This window comes from Camelus ferus, chromosome 32, assembly GCF_009834535.1.
Source record: "Camelus ferus isolate YT-003-E chromosome 32, BCGSAC_Cfer_1.0, whole genome shotgun sequence".
Lineage (NCBI taxonomy): Eukaryota > Metazoa > Chordata > Mammalia > Artiodactyla > Camelidae > Camelus > Camelus ferus.
This window is the reverse complement of record NC_045727.1, coordinates 3,090,911-3,108,859: the sequence shown is the minus strand read 5'-3', so window position 1 is coordinate 3,108,859 and position 17,949 is coordinate 3,090,911. Positions and strand designations below refer to the sequence as shown.

Below are 17,949 nucleotides of genomic sequence, written 5' to 3'. Positions count from 1 at the left end.
TTAACAGCTGCAATTCACTGAACATTATTATCTATCAGGCATGGTGCTTCTAATGAGTAATCTCACATAATTCCCTTAAGGAAAATAAGTCAGAAACATTTCATCATGTATGGCAACCCAGAGACATCTGGGATTTAAGAGATATGCTTTGAGGAAAGAAGTATAATTATTCCACTTTCACTTAACAGGAGAAACTACGTGGTAAGTGCAGTTGTAAAGGAAGGCAAGCTACTGGGCAGGCGGAAACTAAGTGGGGGCTGTCCCAGGCATACGGGAAATGGGACTGGGAATGAAAGACAGGTGGAGGAGGGAAGAAGGGAGGGAGAGGAAGAGGGAGCGAGAAAGGGAAATCAGGTTTGATTGTTTGGATAAGAGGGAGTTTTGATAGGAGCAATGAAATGCGCATGGAGAAGGACAGAGAGCTTCAAATCATGGACTCTACCACCACTCCCTCCATCTTCTAGCAGAAGAGAACTAGGGTCTCTCCCCATCTCTTTCCTGGGGCCTCCTGAGCTCAGCCTCCTGGCCTGTCCCTCAGCTAGGGTGCTCACTTCCTATTTGCTGCACCTGCTCTATTCTATGTCACCATCTCCATGCATCCAACCCCAGCCTGGTGACCTGATTCCAGTTCCTAGACGTTTCATTGGTTTCTCCGTTTGGCTTGGACCTCTTGAACCACTGAGACTACCCTGATGACCGCCACGTCACTGGCTCAACAAAAAGGGCAGAAGCAAATCAACATCTTTGACATGAAGGTGCTGTCAGTTTCACAGGGGCCAAGAGAATCAGGCTGTACTTCAGTTAAGCTTGTTTGATTGTGCGGAATAAATACTAAGTCATACTATGTTACTGTGATATAATAAGAAATATATATTTGGTCTTAGCCTCTGGTTTCGGACACAGAGCTCCTAAATGTCTTGGAATTTCCTGGGTGATAGGAGCGTCTTTTGTCCTAATGAGGCCATTCTTGGTGGTCTCCTGGACAGGTTCAGGGCAGGGGATGGTCACCAGAAAGACCAAGCCATGATTAGAGGCCTGGAACTTTCAGTCCCATCCCTCACCCTCCAGTGGGGGAAGAGGGGCTGGATGCTGAGTTAATAACCAATAAGGCCTCTATAAATATCCCTAAACTTCGGAGCTCAGAGAGCTTCTGGATTGATGAACATATCCATGTGCTGGGAGGGTGACACATTCCAAATCCACAGGGACAGAAGCTCCTGTTCTTGGACCCCTTCCAGACCTCACCCTATGTTCCTCTTCACCTGGTTATTCTATCTCCTTTACCATATTCTTTATAATAAACCAGTAAACACGTTTCCCTGAGTTCTGTGAGCCACTATAGTCAATTACCAAACCTGAGGAAGGGGTCATGGGAACCCCCAACTGTAGCCAAATTAACTCCTGGGACTCACTACTTGCGACTGGTGTCTGAAGCAGGGGCAGTCCTGTGGGACTGAGCCCGTAACCTGCTGAGTCCATGCTAACTCTGAGTAGTTAGTGTCATAACTGAATTGTAGGACACCCAGTTGGTGTCTGGAGAGTTCGGGAACTGGTTGGTGTGGAAAACCCACATACTTGGTGTCAGAAATGCGGTGAACGCAGAGACACACAGAGGGTTTTCCTTTTGGTCACACCTGTTATGCATATGATCAGAGAGAAACATGAAATATGGGATTTCATGAAAAAATAAAAAAAAGAAGAGAAGTCATAAATGGGTCAGGCTTCTTGGGCTGCAGAATTAGCAAGGAATTCTCTATTCAGGGCTACTCTTGGGACCCTTGGAGCTGGTGAGTCTTCGTGCCACAGCCCCGCCCTCAGCTCCTCTCTGCTTTCTCTCTCTGCTGCTGCTTTTTGTTTCATGTCCTAAATTTCCATCTATTTAGCATAACTTTATTCTACTTTTCCCTCTATTCTCTGTAACAGAATGCTCTGTTGGAATTAAACTAATGGCTTTTTATCTCCGCTTTAATGAGAGAGAGGGTGACTCACTGATACAAGGAAAGCATTTCCCCTCCGGAAGGTGATGTACTCAGCTTTTGGGTTAAAAAGGAGATGCTATCAAGTATATGTGGATATCTTGGTTAAGTTAAAAAAAAATACTTGATTTCTCAAAAAATTAAACATAGAATCACCATGATCTAGCAATTCTACTCCTGATTGCATACCCAAAAGAATTAAAAACAAGGACATGACCAGAAATTTGTATAACCATGTTCATAGCAGCGCTATGCACAATAGCCAAAAAGTGGGAACAACATAAATGTCCATCAGTGGGTAAGTAGATAAACAAATGTGATCTATCTGTAATGAAGTATCATTCAGATTTAAAAAGGAATGAAATTCTGACACATATTACAACATGGATGAAACTGGAAGACACTATGCTTAGTGAAAGAAGCCAGACACAAAAGGACAGATACGGTATGAGGTACCCAGAGCAGTCAAACTCACAGAGGCAGATAATAGAATGGTGGGTGCCAGGGGCTCTGGGAAGGAATGGAGGGTTATTGTTTGATGGGCACAGAGTTTCAGTTTGAGATGATGAAAAAGTTCTGGAGATGGATGGTGGTGATGGTTGCATAACAAGGTGAATGTACTTCATGCCACTGAACTGTACACTTAAAACTAGTTAAATTGGTAAAATTTGTTATGTACATTTTACCACAATTTAAAAAAAAAGCTCTAGGTTTATTTCATCTTGTGGGAAGGGCAAAGAGAAGAATGGGGCGCATGCTCTTTTCTTTTTCAGGTCATGATCTCAGTACACAGAGTTCCCTGTAGTTTCTGCCTCAAGTAAATCTGGCTCTCCACTGAGTGTCCTTGACGCCCTCTCCAAAGAATGCTAATCCTTCTCCCACTCTTGGGGTGCCCTCCATGGTCCCTAACTCTATTTCCAGATCAATGATCCATCATCTTGAGTGAACTCTGAGGCTCACAGCATCTAGCTGTACCACGTTCTATGTTTTCTCCTTGCTGATGCCTATTAATCAATCAATCAATCAATCAATCAGTCAATCCTCATTCTTATAGGACTTCAGCATCTGGCTCATCCTTTCTCCCCATCCCAGTTCCTACCACCGTACTTAAGACTTTAATGACTGTGAGGATAATCCAAGACCTGGCCAACCTCCTGGTCCCTTGGCGTGTCTCTTCTCATTTCAAGATCTTCACTTGAGCCACTGCTTCTCTTGACCATGTCCTAGGTCTGAGCTGGCCATGGTCATTTCCTCTGTCTTGTCAGTGGAGGAACAAGCGCATGACTGACTTCGAGCACTACAGGGTAGGGTCAAGTGGGGAGAGAGGGGCTCTGGGAAAGATTTTCCTATAAAAGAGACAAAAGAATTGATGATCTTTATTTTTGAGGAGGAACCCAACAACAAAGGTGGTAGCGCAAAGAGAAAGAACCTGTGTCCTTGATGGTGTTGTCAAGTTACTGAATCAACCCTCTCTGAAGTCTGTTCCCCCTCTAGAAACCCTATTATATGAGATAATAATTTATTTCATATTAAGCCAGTTTGAGTCAGGCGTTCTTTTACTTTCACATAAAAGCACCCTAAATAACATAATTCTCAACTCCCAGCCAAAGCTCAGCCCTAGATCAATGTACAGATCCTTCTATTCTGTTTTCATACCTGTCCTGCTAAGACTGATGGAGAAAGCAATGGGTCCCTTGTCTCCTTGAAACCCCACACACCTCTCTCCCACCCACCATTAGAAGGCAAACCCCAGTTTTCCCCATCCTTCCCTGGCCTTGTGTTTATGATTGTGGAACATCTCGGTTATTGCCTGAAGTGGTCGGCTCTTGACTAGGAAATGGATTTTAACAGGTCCCAAGAAGAGCATTTGTATTTGGCTTGAATGGAATGGAGTGGAGGAAAGATCTTGTGATTAAATGAAATCCAGCACCCATGAAAAGGATAAAGCAATTACACTCAGGATAAATTGAGTGGACCAAGTTGCTCCTAGTGCTTTGGTTGAGTTAGGGGGAAAAAAGGAGCTTCCTGCTCTGCATTGTGGGGCTGGCAAGGGATATAAGCCCCAGGGGAAGTGTGATTTAGGTAGAAAGAGGGGCAGAGATGTAGCTCTGCTCACACTGTTTCTGGAACAAATGTAGAAGACCAGAATAAAGTAGTAGATACCAATGATTACAAATTCTACAGCTATTTGAACCACTTGGCAAGAGCTGGTTGGTCTCTGGGTGTGGAGGCGGAGGGCGGGGGGTGGACCCTGGAGGTGGGAAGGCCCCAGGCCCTTAACATAATCTCAGTCATGCAGACTGTTGCAATAACACACTCATGGTCTTTAATTCTCAACACCACCCTGGAATTCCTGTTTTCCTTGCTGGCTCTCTTCTCTCATTTACCATAGCAACTGTTTTGAATCTTCTTCACTCTCATCGAACCTCCTACCCCTCTGCCTTCCCTTGCTACTCATCAGGCAACTCTGCCTCGTATTTCACACAAAAAATAGATGCCATCTGACTGGGACCCCCCTCACCTTCCTCACTTACCTGCAACTGTACTCACTTTTTCCTCTAGCCCACAGATTTAGTCAGCAGTGCTGTCCAACAGAACTCTCCACGGTGGTGGAAATGTTCTAGGTCTTCACTATGGTAGCCATCAGTCACATGCGGTTGTTGACACTTGAATTAAGTGTGACTGAGAAACTGAATTTTAAATTTCATTTGTTTTTAATTAATTTAAATTTAAATAGCCACATATGGCTAGTGGCCACCCTACTAGGCAGCACTGATTCAGTATAACTCAGAGAAAAATATTTTTGAATACCAGGGCCCTGGGATTTCTCCTAACGCTGTGACATCCCTAAGCAGCAGACTTTTGACCAACTTATTATAAGAATTGTGAATTAGGTGATGAGAAAGAAGGAAGAGAGGGTTAGAGAGACATGTTCACAAGAAATTGCCATGGAGAAATACAGGGGAAATAAACATCATTTTGATAAGCTTTTTTAGTAGCTCCAGTTACCAAGAAAGGAACCACAGTGAATCCTGGCAGGAACATTGCATTCCTGAAGAGGCTCTTCCCATCACCACATCATACTATCATCATTGCAAATCCGCGCTAGTCTTGACTCCAACGCGGAGTTTGAGTGGGAGGAAGAACCAGGCACCAGCCAGGTGCCAGTGTGATGTAGTTATCAGCTGAATTATTTCTAAGGGCATCCAGTTATCTTTGCATTTTCTGCTGTAAAGCAAAATGTGTGCAGCACAAACAGAATGTGACTCAAATGTCCCTTTTCTGTAGCTGATATTGTTCACTTTTGATGATTCTATCACATTTCAAACAGCTACACATCTTTTTACTTCTTCTTCTTTTTTTTTAATGGAGGTACTGGGGATTGAATCCAGGACCTCATGCATGCTAAGCACATGCTCTACCACTGAGCTATACCTGCACCCCTCCCACACACATCTTAAATATGAAAAATCAGGATACCACATCCCCTCCATCCACTGACCTCCTCTAAATGGCTGGCCAATTGCTCTGAGATTGCATTTTGAGTAATTTCTTTCTCCTCTGATTTTAAATACTTCTACCATAGACTAAGTCCCCACCTATCTTTATGTTTAATACTTGACTCTCTCCGGTTCCATTAATTTACCTGTCAGTTTCCTCACTAGTGCCCTTTAATTCTGCAACATTATAATCACTCTTAATAGCTCCTGTGGCCACTGGCTTATTTGTGAACGGCTCTTCCGCTGGCTTCTGAGTGCAACAACCCCCAACACATCCCGCCTGTTTTCCTCTACTTCCCTGATGCCTCTGCTTAGCCTCCTTGGTGTTGGATTCTTCAGGGATCTGCCCCCAGTCCCCCTCCATATCACTACATCTTGTCCCTGGGGAGACCCCTGGCCTCCACCCTTGCCCCTCCTATCCACTTCCCGAAGCACAGCCAGAGGGATTTTACTAACATGCAAATGAGATCACGCAGCAACTTTGCTTATAAACCCACCTATTGCTCTCAGAATAAATTCCTCACTCCTTAGCAACAGCACAGGAGGCTGAAATAGACTGGGTTTCCCCAAAGCAGACCCTGAGACAAGGATTCGGGTGCAAGGAGCTTATCTGGGAGGAGAGGCCAGGAAGGGGAGTGGGGAAGTAGCACAGGGAAGGAAGGGTAGGCAGCCAGTACTGGAAGCATTCAAGAGCAGGTCACTGCTGTGGGCACCTGGGGCCCAATCCCACTAGGGACCTCTGGGAGACTTCTTACACTACCTCCAAGTTGTCCCACTGAAAAGAGCTAGGGTATTAAACCAGAGTCCCCCAGTTTAGGCGCCTCTGTTCTCTGAGAGCCACACCTTTCTCTCTCACTCCTTCCTTTTTTACCTTCCTCCCTCGCCTCCAATCCCCTCCCATTCCTCACCAACAAAGGGTCCCTGGCGCCATATTTGTTCTGTGGCCCCGCCCACAGCCATAGCTGATTGGACCAGAGGTAAATAGCCAGACCAATCACATCCACTCCCCTGGGCTTCTGGAATTGAGCGGTTGATCTGGGCTTTCACTTGAACTTTGGACACCTACCCATGATAGACCTATCTGGCCACAAGCCCTCAGAGAAGCAGAGAGGTTCAGTGTTTAGAGACACATGGCGGGTGCACAGACAGGCAGAGGTGGGACCTCACAGCTTCAGGCAAATTGAAAGAGCAACTTCAGCGCAGGACATTTTAGTTTCCTATTCTACTGATAGCTTCTTGCGATGCTGGGCCACATTTCATGCCTTTGAGTTCTGTGAGATAATAATGTTTCCTCAAAAAAAAAGAACCTTCCTTTTCTGCTGAAGAAAATCACTTGATTCTTACGACTTTTAGTCAGAAACACACACACACACACACACACAGCTTTGACTAAGAAATTCACCCAAGACTTGAGTTTCTGCTTCACAAAGAAACAGAGACCATTATTCTTGACATTCCACTTTGAACCTCATTCAACGGCTCCAATGTTTCCAATGTCCCTCATTAAAAACCACCATTCCCTCTGTCCTCTCATAGCCAAGCTTACCGGAAAAGTATCCCACGTCTACTGTCTCCACTCTCTCGCTCTCGTTAGGCCTTACTTGCACTATTATTTTATGGGAAGGTGTTCCATTTTGAAGCTGTGATTTGAAGCGTCTGTGGGATATTTAGGCCTGGAGGTTCATGGGCTGCAGGTATGGTGGAGCTCAAAAGGCAGGTTTGGTCTGCAGATACAGATGTTTAAAAATCGATCAGTGACTTTTTAAAGTAATGCATACATATTACTTTTTTAGGTAATACATACATATTACTTTTTTAGGTAACACATACATACTTTTTTTTAAAAAAAGTAACGCATTGCTTTTATTTAAATTGAATTGAAACTCCACCTTCCCCAGAATCCGATGATAACTCTATCCCTTTGTTTGGTGATGGACTCTCCCTCATTGAATGGGTCAATAAACTTACTTTTGTTGGATGGCACATTTGTTTCTGATGGTCTTAGGCTGACAGGGCTAGGTCATGGGTTGACCTCCCAGGGCACAGAGCTGGGTGGAAAATGGATCTAGAGGGTCAGGCAGAAAACATCCAGCATAGAAATAAAGTCCTTCCCCCACATCAGCCCACAGCAAATCTAATTCCCCCCACTGTCTACAGACCAGAGTGAAGAAGTGAGGGAGGGAGGAGGGGGAGACCTTCATTGATGCAGAGTTCACAAACATCTGGGGCTGAATAAAGGGTTGTAGAAATGAATCAATCAGCCTCTGAGTGGGGCTTGAGGCAATGGAAAGATCTAGGCTCTTTACTGAGGCACAATGGAAGCACTGGGTCTCCTGACATTTGAAGGGGTGCCCCTTTACCCCAACTGAAACGAGTCAAAAAAAATTGAAAGAAAAAGTGGATAAAGCTGAATTCTTAAAATGCCCTTCCTTTGAACACTATCTTTGCGCAGGCATCTGGGGGAGGCCAGCTGGGGCGGGATCATCTGCCAGCCAGGGCTTTACGACTTGGCTTTTCTTGTTTATTCTCAGCCACATCTGGGGCAGTTGCCAGGGCCCGCCCCTCAACTCTGCCATCATTGGAGGAACTCAAACTTAAAGGCTCCTGCTAAGAATCAGGACGTTTCATTTCCCTCTTACTGGTGGGTCTGCTGTGGCCTGCCTGGGTGGTTTGAGCCCTGGTCCAGCCCTGAGTGGAGAGCGAGCCTCTCACCATGTCTGCCTGCTGCAGCTGGAATGATGTTTTCCAGTATGAGACAAACAAAGTCACCCGGATCCAGAGCATGAATTATGGCACCATCAAGTGGTTCCTTCATATGATAATCTTTTCCTACGTTAGGTAAGTGGGGTGTGGGGATGACCCTAAATCTCTGCAGTGGCTAACGGCATGGAAAACCCCAAGGTGCAGCTTCTGGTGCACATATTGAATTCCCAATGGTTTTAAAATCTGAGACATGAGGCTCACGCAAGCTGGTGGGTAGTGAGGGGGGAGGAAGCAGCAGGCGGGAGGAAGCAGTGCCAGTCTGCTGCAGGAAGAAGCCACGGGAAGGCAGTGTGACGCTTTGGGTTCTCACCCAGGCCTGCCAGGGCGGCAAGCTGGGCAGGGCATGCCTGGGGAAGGTGGGAAAACACAGGGCTACACCCTGGGTTCCCAGGGAGGAGGCAAGGATTCAGGGCACACCTGGTGATAATGCTGGCATCTATCTGAATCATCACTGCTTAGGGGGAGGAATAGGACCAGACTTGTAAATGTAACTTTACATACTCCTCAATGTCAGGAAGATGCTCTTTTTTTTTTAACAGCTTATTGCAATATAATTCAGATGCCGTACAGTTCACCCTTCTAAAGGGTACAATTCAGGAGTTTTTAGTATATTCAAAGAGTCATGCAAACCATCACCACAATCAATGTTAGAATATTTTCATCACCTCAACAACAAAAATAACCCCCACACCCTTAACCATCACTCTCAATCCTCCTATTCCTCTGCAGCTCCAGGCACCCACTGATCCACTTTCTATCTCTATGGATTTACCTATTCTGGATATTTCATATAAATGGAATCATGCAACATGTGATCCTTTGTGTCTGGCTTCTTCCACTTAGCATCATGTTTTCAAGTTTCATCCATGTTGGAACATGTATCTCATTATGGCTGAGTAATACTCCATTGTATGGATATACCACTTCGACTGGAAATTTGAGTTGTTTCCAATTTTTTGCTATTATGAATGATGCTGCTATGAACATTTATGTACACATTTTTGTATGAACATGTCTTCAGTTTTCTTGGGTATGCACCTACGAGTGGAATTGGTGGATCACATTTTCAACCTTTTGAGGAACCACCCAACTGTTTTCCAAAGTGGCTGCACCATTTCATATTCCCACCAGCAAATCTATGTTCAAATTTCTCCACATCCTCACCATCATTTGCTATTGTCTGTCTTTTGGATTATAGGCATCCTAGTGAGTATCTCATTGTGGTTTTGACTCATATCTACCTAATGGCTAATGCCCCCTTGTTCTTTGTGATGAGGATGATAATGATGATAACCTGCATCTATATAGGGAGACAGTATACTGTACTAGCTGAGGGTAACCTATTTTATAATCCTGGCTAAGTTTCTTTGGTCAAGTCACTTAGTCTCTCTGAGCCTGTTTCTGCATCTATTCATAGAGTTGTTGTGATAATTAAACAATAAAAGGCATGACAAGCCCTTACCAATGTCTGGCATACACTAAGAGCTTCACAAACAGTAGCTATTTTTTTAAATAATCTTTTTGAATTAATAGATACTTTCACACACATCCTCTCCTTTGCCCCTCAAAGTAACCATGGCCACAATTGGGATTTGAGATCTGAAAATGTAGATTCAAAAATCCTTCACCTTTTTGAGCCTTGGTTTTCTCATCTGTAAAATGGGGATTAATATGGTTGTTGTCAGAATTAAACAAGTTCATAAATGTAAAGCTGCTGTGAAAAATACCTGGCACATGGCCAGTCCTTACCAAGTGTTAATTCTTCTTTTTAGTAATATTATTGGGGTTATCATTATTTGATTCGTATGTTTATTATACAACAAATATTTTATTTGTCTTATTTTAGAATTGAGACACATTACTTAGACCAGGTATCACAGAACCAATAATAAAGAGCATAGTTAGCAAATGCTCCCTTATGAATTAATACATAGATCATATGTCACAGTTTCACATAACAGGTGATGTGGTTTCCTGGTATTCTTGGGCATAGCATGCAATGTCTTAAGCAGATTATTGTATGTATAAGAACAGCTTATTATGAGAACACCTTATAATGATAAATATTTTTCTTTCATATGATGGAATCTTATCTTACATGTATTTAATTCCCTCATTCAGTTGTACATGTTTCAAGGGAGCACAGAGAGAGAGAGCACAATTTAAACAGTGCAATGATTCAGCAACTGGGTGCCCCAGAGTAAGTGTGAGGTGGGGTTCCCTCAGTCAGTCTCTGTTCCCACATGCTTCTCATAGAGTGAGCATCTCTCGTACTGTGAATATTTTCTACCCAACACACCCCTTAAATAAGCCAACTCCTTCACCTTCACCTGGAGCAAAATTGGAAAAACAGCAACTTGTTCCAGAGCTGGAGGGAAAAGAGGCTCTGATGAACGCATTGGGAAGTAGAAGGTCTGTTTGCTATGCTTTGTGAACAATTTAAGGATTTACCAAAGACAATTTTGACAAGACACTATTTTTACCTTAAAGGCTGACTTTAGAAGATAACCCCCATATACAATGCTTTTCCATTGTTTATATTTTAAATTATAAAACTGAAGAAAAAATATTTCCAACTTTGCTTTTCCCCTCTATGGTAATGGTACTTTTATTTACATGTCACTGAATGAAGTCCCATAGGACATGCTATGTTCTATCTATTGAAGGCTATTTGTGAAATGCTGCCTTAAACGATATGGTGAGGCCTCAAGTTGATATAATGGCAGCTTGACCATCTGTGAAATGGGTAGACTCATGGTGCACAGGGACTGGGGAAGGTAGTTTGCCTCAAATAGGACTGGTGTGGACCAGAGGTAGAAGTCCAGACAGGCTTAGGTAATATTCAGGATATTAGCAGCAGGCGGTGGATTCTGGCCCTGGGATTCTGGGTTCAGAGGCTGTCCATAACTCTGGCTGAAAAGGCAATGGGCCAGGATAATGAAGACAGACAGGGAGGTACAAGGCAGGGGCTGCCAACAGAGGAAATAAGACAAGAGGCTGATCAGCTTTTCATAGTTCCTCACAACCAGGTTCCGATTTGGAGTCAAAGGCAGGGGCTGCAGCTACAGGCAAGATCAAGTAGCTCAGCCTCCAGGCTTGCAGGAGTGTGTGGAGAGGATGCTGAGTAGGTCTGCGTTAGTCAGAAACTTAATGCAAGTAAGCCACCAAGCCACACAAGGGGGTTTATTGTCACATAACAGGGCATCAGAAGAGATGGAGCTGTCCTCAGACATGGATGGTTATAAAAGTTCAAACTGTGGCAGCTGGGTCTCTCTCCCCATATCTTTTTTTTTTTTTTTTTTTTCCCATTTGTGTTTCTCTCCCCACATCTTGACTCTATTTGGCTTTCTTCTTGAATAGGCTCTTTATGTAGCAAGACGGCATGTTCGTACCCTTTAGCAACCCCAGACAAACAAACAAACAAGTCTTTTCTGATAGTTCTGGCAGGAAAGTCACAGGAAAGACTGACGGTTGAGCTCCAGTTACACATCCATCACTGAACCAGTCCCTGTGGCTGGGGGCATGGTGTAACCTGATTGGCCACCCTTGGATCATGTGCTGGCTCCTGTGGCAGGAAGTAGGGAGAGGGTGGCAGAGCTGAATGTGCCCAACCGGAGCCCTATGCTGTGGCTCTTCCTTAGGAAGGAAGAATTCCACTGCCAGAAGAACCAGGAAAAGGAAGGGGTGGGGGCAGGGGGAGAGACAGACAAAAAATAAACATCCATTACAAGGTCTTTCCAAAAGCTGGAAATACCAGGGACTTCTGAAGCCTCCTGCTCTATCCCTGGCTTGTCTCAACCCAGCACCTGGGCTGTAGAAACTCTGCCCCAAGTTATTGCCAATGCTGGGACCTCGGTATTCTCAACAGAAATTTCCTCTGAGAATCAGCTCCTGGAATTCCATACAGTCTTCCAGCCCATGTTCTGTTTCACCCTCTGGCCTCAGTGAGATGGGAAGACTGGGATAATGATGACTATACTCCAGGAAAGCTGAGATTCAAACACCTGAATGACAATAAAGGTAACTTCCTTCTGTTGTTGGCTTTATTTGTATCATCTCATTTGATACGTTGGGACGTAGATATTCTTTTCATTATTTCACAGTGAAGGAAATGGAAGCTATGAAAGATGGAGTTAAATTCTGAGAAACATCCAGTTAGAAAGTGGGTTTCAAAAGGGATTTGAATCCAAAGCCAATGCTCTTAATCCACAAACCACACTGCTAAAGTGAATACTTGTCAGACTGCAAAAGCCCAGGCACTAGGCTTCCTCAGCCTTTAGCCAATGATCCTTCCTTTTCACCTTGATCCTCTTTGTCTTCCTGAGTTGGCCAGGGCAAGTGAAGGATGAGGATGGAGGCTAGAATGCGCATCCCATGAGCTTGTCCTTCTCTATTATTTATTCATTCTCCAGAATTTAGAGCATCTATGAGGAGTCAGGCACTGTTGTTCAGTGGCACTAGAGATTATAACAGTGAGTGAAACTCATTGGATTATATTCCAATGGAGGAAAGAGACACGATATGAAAATGCAAAGAGATATAATAAAATGTCTGATGGTGCTAAGTGCTACGAAGAATAAGAAAACAGGAAAGAACAGAGAATGGGCATATGTGTGATAGAGACGTTGGGGCTGAGATCTACACGAAGAAAGGGAACCAACCATGAAGTATCTGGAAGAAGAGTGTTTTCGGTGCAGGGAATAGGAAGTGCAAAGGCCCTGAGCCGGGGACTTGATAGGGTGTTCAAGGAAACGGAAGGAGCCAGTGTGGCTGGAGCAGAGAGAACAAGGTAGTGAATGCAAGGCAGTAGGAGAGCTGGAGAGGTAACATGGGGAGGGGAGGGAGGGCAGATCATTCAGGGCCTTGGAGGCCATTCTGAGTTCCTTCGATTTTATTCTGATGAGCTGAGAAGCCATAGGAAGATTTAAAGCAGGGAACTGAAAGATACTTGCATTTTGAGGGGAAGATTTCCCTCTTCCCTGGAGACAGTCCTCTCAGAAGCCTTTGAAATGAATACAGAAGACTAGGGAAGGTTGAGAGAGAAATGCGAGAACAAACTCCACTCACAGCTGCTTCTTCCTCATCCAGCCAACCTCCCTCCGTGCCAACAGCAAGCACAGTATTGTCCGGCACAGCCTCAGGCTGTCTGTCACCATCGAAATGCTGCTGTTGTGCTAGTTCATGGACATTAAATGTAGCCCGTGGCTGGCTGCCTGTTTCACGGGAGCGTGGCCACACACCTGTGTGGCTGGGCCTCCTTCGGGTGAGTTGAAGTGAGTCTACCGCTGAGGTGGGAGAGTCACCAGCGGTGTGGAGGGGGAGGGGGCAAATCCAACCCAGGCCTGGCCCCTGGGGCCCCTGCCACTTGAAGGCAACAGAAACATGAAGATATCTGCCACATTCTCATCCCACCCTGGCCCCCTGGGTAACAGACAGACATGGGAGGAGCCAAAAAGACCCATTTCAGGAGGAGACCTCTCCCCAGGAGAAGAATCCAGCCACCTTATACACGGGATCAAGAGGACAGCAAATGCAAAGGTCTAGAAGCAAAAAGGAGGAACAGTCAAAGGACAGCATGTTCCAGAATCTGGTGAGAGAGGAAGGAGGAGCAGGCGCCAAGGGCAGAGAGGTAGGCAGGGGCCAGAGCTGGAATTTGTTTCTCAGTGCCATGGGGAGCCGCTGAGAAGGTTTGTACAGGGGAGTGAGACCATTTGATTCATGTTTCTAAAAGCCCTCCCAGGCCACTGTGCAGAATGTGGATTGTAAGCAGGCAAGAGTGGCAGTCGGGGGACCAGTAAGAAGGCCGCTAGAGCCACCCAGATGAGAGAAGACGGCGACCTGGACTAGAATTGGGCAGTGCAGTTGGAGAGAAGAGGGCAAAGTCAGGCTATGTTTTGGAGGGAGAAACTGATGGGTTTGCTAGAAGGTGAAGATGACTCTAGGTTTCTTGGTGGATGAGGATGCCTTATACTAATAAAAGGAAGACCAAGGAGAGGAAGCTTGCTGACTAACGTAGCATTGTTAACAATGTCAAACAAACTATTAAAACATCTCGACTATTACCATATTTCAGCATCCATCTTAATGTCTAAAGCAAAACATTAAAAAAGCTAGAAGCACATAGTCTAAAAAAAAGAAGCATGGTCTTTCCAAGTGAATGATTTTAGCTTTATGAAGAGCTTGTGCTGTTGCCCTGGTTTTCTCATTTCACTGGGGAATGGCAGAGGCTTCTCTGTGGACCAGCTCTCACGTACCCACAGGCTTCTGGGTACCACCACTCCAGCCCCGCTTCCCACCGGGGTGGGACTCTCCCAGCCCTCCTGGTTTTGCACAATGCTGGGAAAAGCAAGGACCAGGTTACAGGGATTATTCACAGGACTGCACCTGCAAAATGCCAGAGGAGGGGAAGTAAAAGTGGGACTGGAGAAGCCAGCAGGGACCCGATTGTGAACAACCTTGAACTTCATCCTGAGGGTACTGAGAAAGCAGGAAGAGTCTTCCCCACCCCGCCATCAACATTTTATTTTGAAAAACTCCAAACTTACAGGAAACATTAAGGGGGCTGTGCTCATAGTTTTGTTTTAGAGAGAGCACTCTGCTTTCAAACTGGCAACACCTATAGAGTACAGCGGAGCCCTTAGCGAGGGCCAGGTTCTGTTCTTAGCTTGTGATGTGTGTTAGTCTCTTTGATCCTTATAAATAGTCCTACAAAATTGCTTCTCATAATGTGTGATCATGATGTGAGCAGCGTGACTATGGGGAAATTCCCGTTATGGGTTCCACCTCTTGACTATATATCACAACTTAATTTTCCAGCCTCCCTTGCAGCTAAGCATAGAGACCCAGGCTTTTCAAACATGTGCACCAAGCAACAACACTTCAGTACACAGGAAATAACATACGGTGGTGGGCATGAGCAGAATTCATCTTTAGGAATGCATGGGGGCAGTACCAGCCTTGACCTACACAATAGGGACCACTTCCTGGACCCTGTGCTTTAGAAATCCCACCTTAGCCCTCTGCCAGCTGTGAGCTTCCCCATGGACTAAGGAGCCTGTGGGGCTGCATTAGTTTTCTATTGCTGTGAAACAAACTCAGAGGCATAAAACACTGCCACTTCTTAGCTGACAGTTCTGTTGGTCACTAGTTTGGGCATGAAGTGACTGGGTCTCTGCTTAGGGTCTCATAAGGCTGAAATCAGAGAGTCAGCTGTGCTGGGTTCTCACCTTGGGACTCTGGGGAAAAAAATTAACTTTCAGGCTCATTCTTCCTGTTGGCAGAATTCAATTCCACGTGATTATAGGACTCAGAGCTCTGTTCTCTTGCTGACTGTCAGCCAAGGACCACTCTCAGATCCTAGGGACCACCTGCACTCTTTACTGTGCGGCCCTCTCCATCTTCAAGCCAGCAATGACACAATGTTCTCATGCTTCAAATCTCTGACTTCTCTTCTGGGACCACCCAAAGGAAACACTCTGCTTTTAAAGAGCTCGTGTGATTGAGTCAGGCCCACCCAGATGATCTTGCTGTCTTCAGGTCAGCTGTATAACATAACCTGATCATGGACGCATTTCCACCATACTCAAAGTCTGGGGGACTAGGCAGGGTGTGTATGCCAGGATACAGGAAATACTGGTGTTCTCTTAGACATCTGCCTGCCGCAGGGGCAGAACATGCCCATCTAGAACACTGGATGCGTTCTCCCATCCCTCCATGCTCTGGGTATGCAGGACCCCAGAATTCTCTTCCCAAAAGTCTCTTAATCTTTTCCCACATTTTCCTCTTGAGAGAAGCCCATAGCATCCAGGGGCATGCTCTTGCGATCAAGGATATTATTTTTAAAGTCTGTTATGACTTTTAAATAAGCAGAATGGGGGCCTCCACTTGTTCTTTTGCCTGAGTGTTAACTTCCTGTCACTGCTGTAACAATCACAAACTTGGTAATTTAAAACGATGATTTATTCCCTCACAGTTCTGGAGACCAGACATCTAAAATCAGTATCAAAGTGCCAGCAGGGCCATGCTCCCTCCAGAGTCTCTAGGGGAGAACCCTCCTTGCCTCTTCCAGCTTCTAGTGGTGGCCTGCATTCTTTGGCTTGTGGTCACATCACTCGAATCTTCAAGGCCAGTATCCTTGACTCTCCACTCCACCTTCAGAGAGCTTTCTCCTGTATGTGTAGATGTGGATGCATGAAATCTCCCTCTGTCTCTCTCTTATAAGAATACATATGATGGTATTTAGGGCCTACCTGGACAATCCAGGATAATCTCAGCATCTCAAAATCCTTAACTTAATCACACCTACAAAGACCCATTTCCCAAATAGTTTAACATTTATAAATTCCAGGGATTAGGATCTGATAGCTGTGGGGCCATTATTCAGCCTACTAGGGGAGGGTTGGCCCCCACAATCCAGTTCATTGGGGCACAGCAGTGACAAGATTCTGGCACTTGCTCCCAAACATTATTGGCAGGGGCTGCCCACATTTATGAGAGCCCACCTCATGGCTCAGCAGTGGCTGGCAGTCTTTTCCCCGGAACAGTCCCTGTTCTCTGGGGTGGTGTTGGCTGTGCAGTGTCTCAGCGAGCCTGGTTTTTGATCCTCTGAGAAATTGTATGAACTGCCTAATGTCCTTTTAAAAATCTTTCTTTACTTTTTAACAACTTTATTTTTTGTTTGTTTGTTTGTTTTTTGTTTTGGAGGGAAGTAATCAGGTTTATTTATTTATTTTGGTGGAGGCACTGGGGACTGAACCCAGGACCTTGTGAGTGCTAGGCATGTGCTCCACCACTGAGCTGTACCCTCCCTCTTTTAACAACTTTATGGAGGTATAATTTATATATCATAAAATCACCCATTTTAAGCATACACTTCAATGATTTTCTGTAAATTTTGTAAGTTGTATAACCATCACCATAATCCAGTTTTAGAACATTTCATCACCCCAATAAGATCCCTCATTCCCATTTGCAGTTGCTCCCCATTCCCACCCTCCAGACCCAGGCAACCACTAATCTATCCCCTATTCTATAGATTTGCCTTTTCTAGACAATCTTTCTTCTTAAACTCGGCAGGGTGGACTCTGTTGTTTAGAACTAGAAACTCTGCCAGCTAATACTAATATCCCCTAATTATTGAAGAAGAAATTACGACTCACAAAGGCTAAGTAACTTACACAGGACCATGTGGGTAGTAAGTGGTAGAGCCAAGACTGAACCCAAGTATCTCACCCCAGAGTCCAAGCTCTCTCTAAAGTAATGGAGAGAATGGAGGAGACAGGAGTACAAATGGAGAGAGGGAGACCATTTAGGAGGCTCCTGGGTTGTCCAGGTGAGAACTGATGGTGACTTGGACTGAGGAGATAACAGTGGCAGAGGTCAGAGGTAGACAGATTTGAGTAACATTAGGAAGATAAAACAATAAAATTCAGTAATTGAATGGATGAGGGGGAATGAGGGAAATGATGAGTTAGGGAGTGTGCCACTTTTCTAGTTTGGGCAACTGATGGCTGGTGGAAGAACTTACTGGGATAGAAAATGGGGGAGAAAACACCCATTTGGAGCAGAAGATGAGTTGAGAACTAAAGGCATTGAGTTTGACACATCTATGGAACATACAAATATACATGCTTAGTGGGGAGTTGGATATATGAATCTGGAGCTGGAGCTGGAGATTTATGTATCACCAGCATATAAATGGTGACTAGAAT

At 44.9% G+C, this 17,949-nt stretch overlaps 2 protein-coding genes across 13 annotated transcripts in view; one reads left to right on the top strand and one right to left on the bottom strand.

Moving 5' to 3' along the window:
- IFT81 (intraflagellar transport 81) overlaps positions 1-17,949 on the bottom strand; it is a 158,286-nt gene that overhangs the window by 89,446 nt on the left and 50,891 nt on the right. For 7 of the 11 annotated variants that reach the window (XR_004316785.1, XM_032472215.1, XM_032472216.1 and 4 more), the window contains one exon: positions 7,023-7,200. The exons of the other annotated variants lie outside the window; for them this stretch is intronic. The gene's annotated coding sequence lies outside the window, so the exon portion shown is untranslated. The remainder of the gene's footprint in view (positions 1-7,022; positions 7,201-17,949) is intronic. 11 annotated transcript variants of the gene reach the window in all.
- Positions 7,957-17,949, top strand: part of P2RX7 (purinergic receptor P2X 7) — a 46,194-nt gene continuing 36,201 nt past the window's right edge. The window contains exon 1 of one of the 2 annotated variants that reach the window (XM_006178061.3): positions 7,957-8,314. In XM_006178061.3, the coding sequence (XP_006178123.1) occupies positions 8,190-8,314 (125 nt within the window). In that variant the 5' untranslated portion in view covers positions 7,957-8,189. Of the gene's footprint in view, positions 8,315-9,146; positions 9,446-17,949 lie in introns of those variants that run through there. The other variant, XM_032472224.1, reaches the window with a different exon arrangement.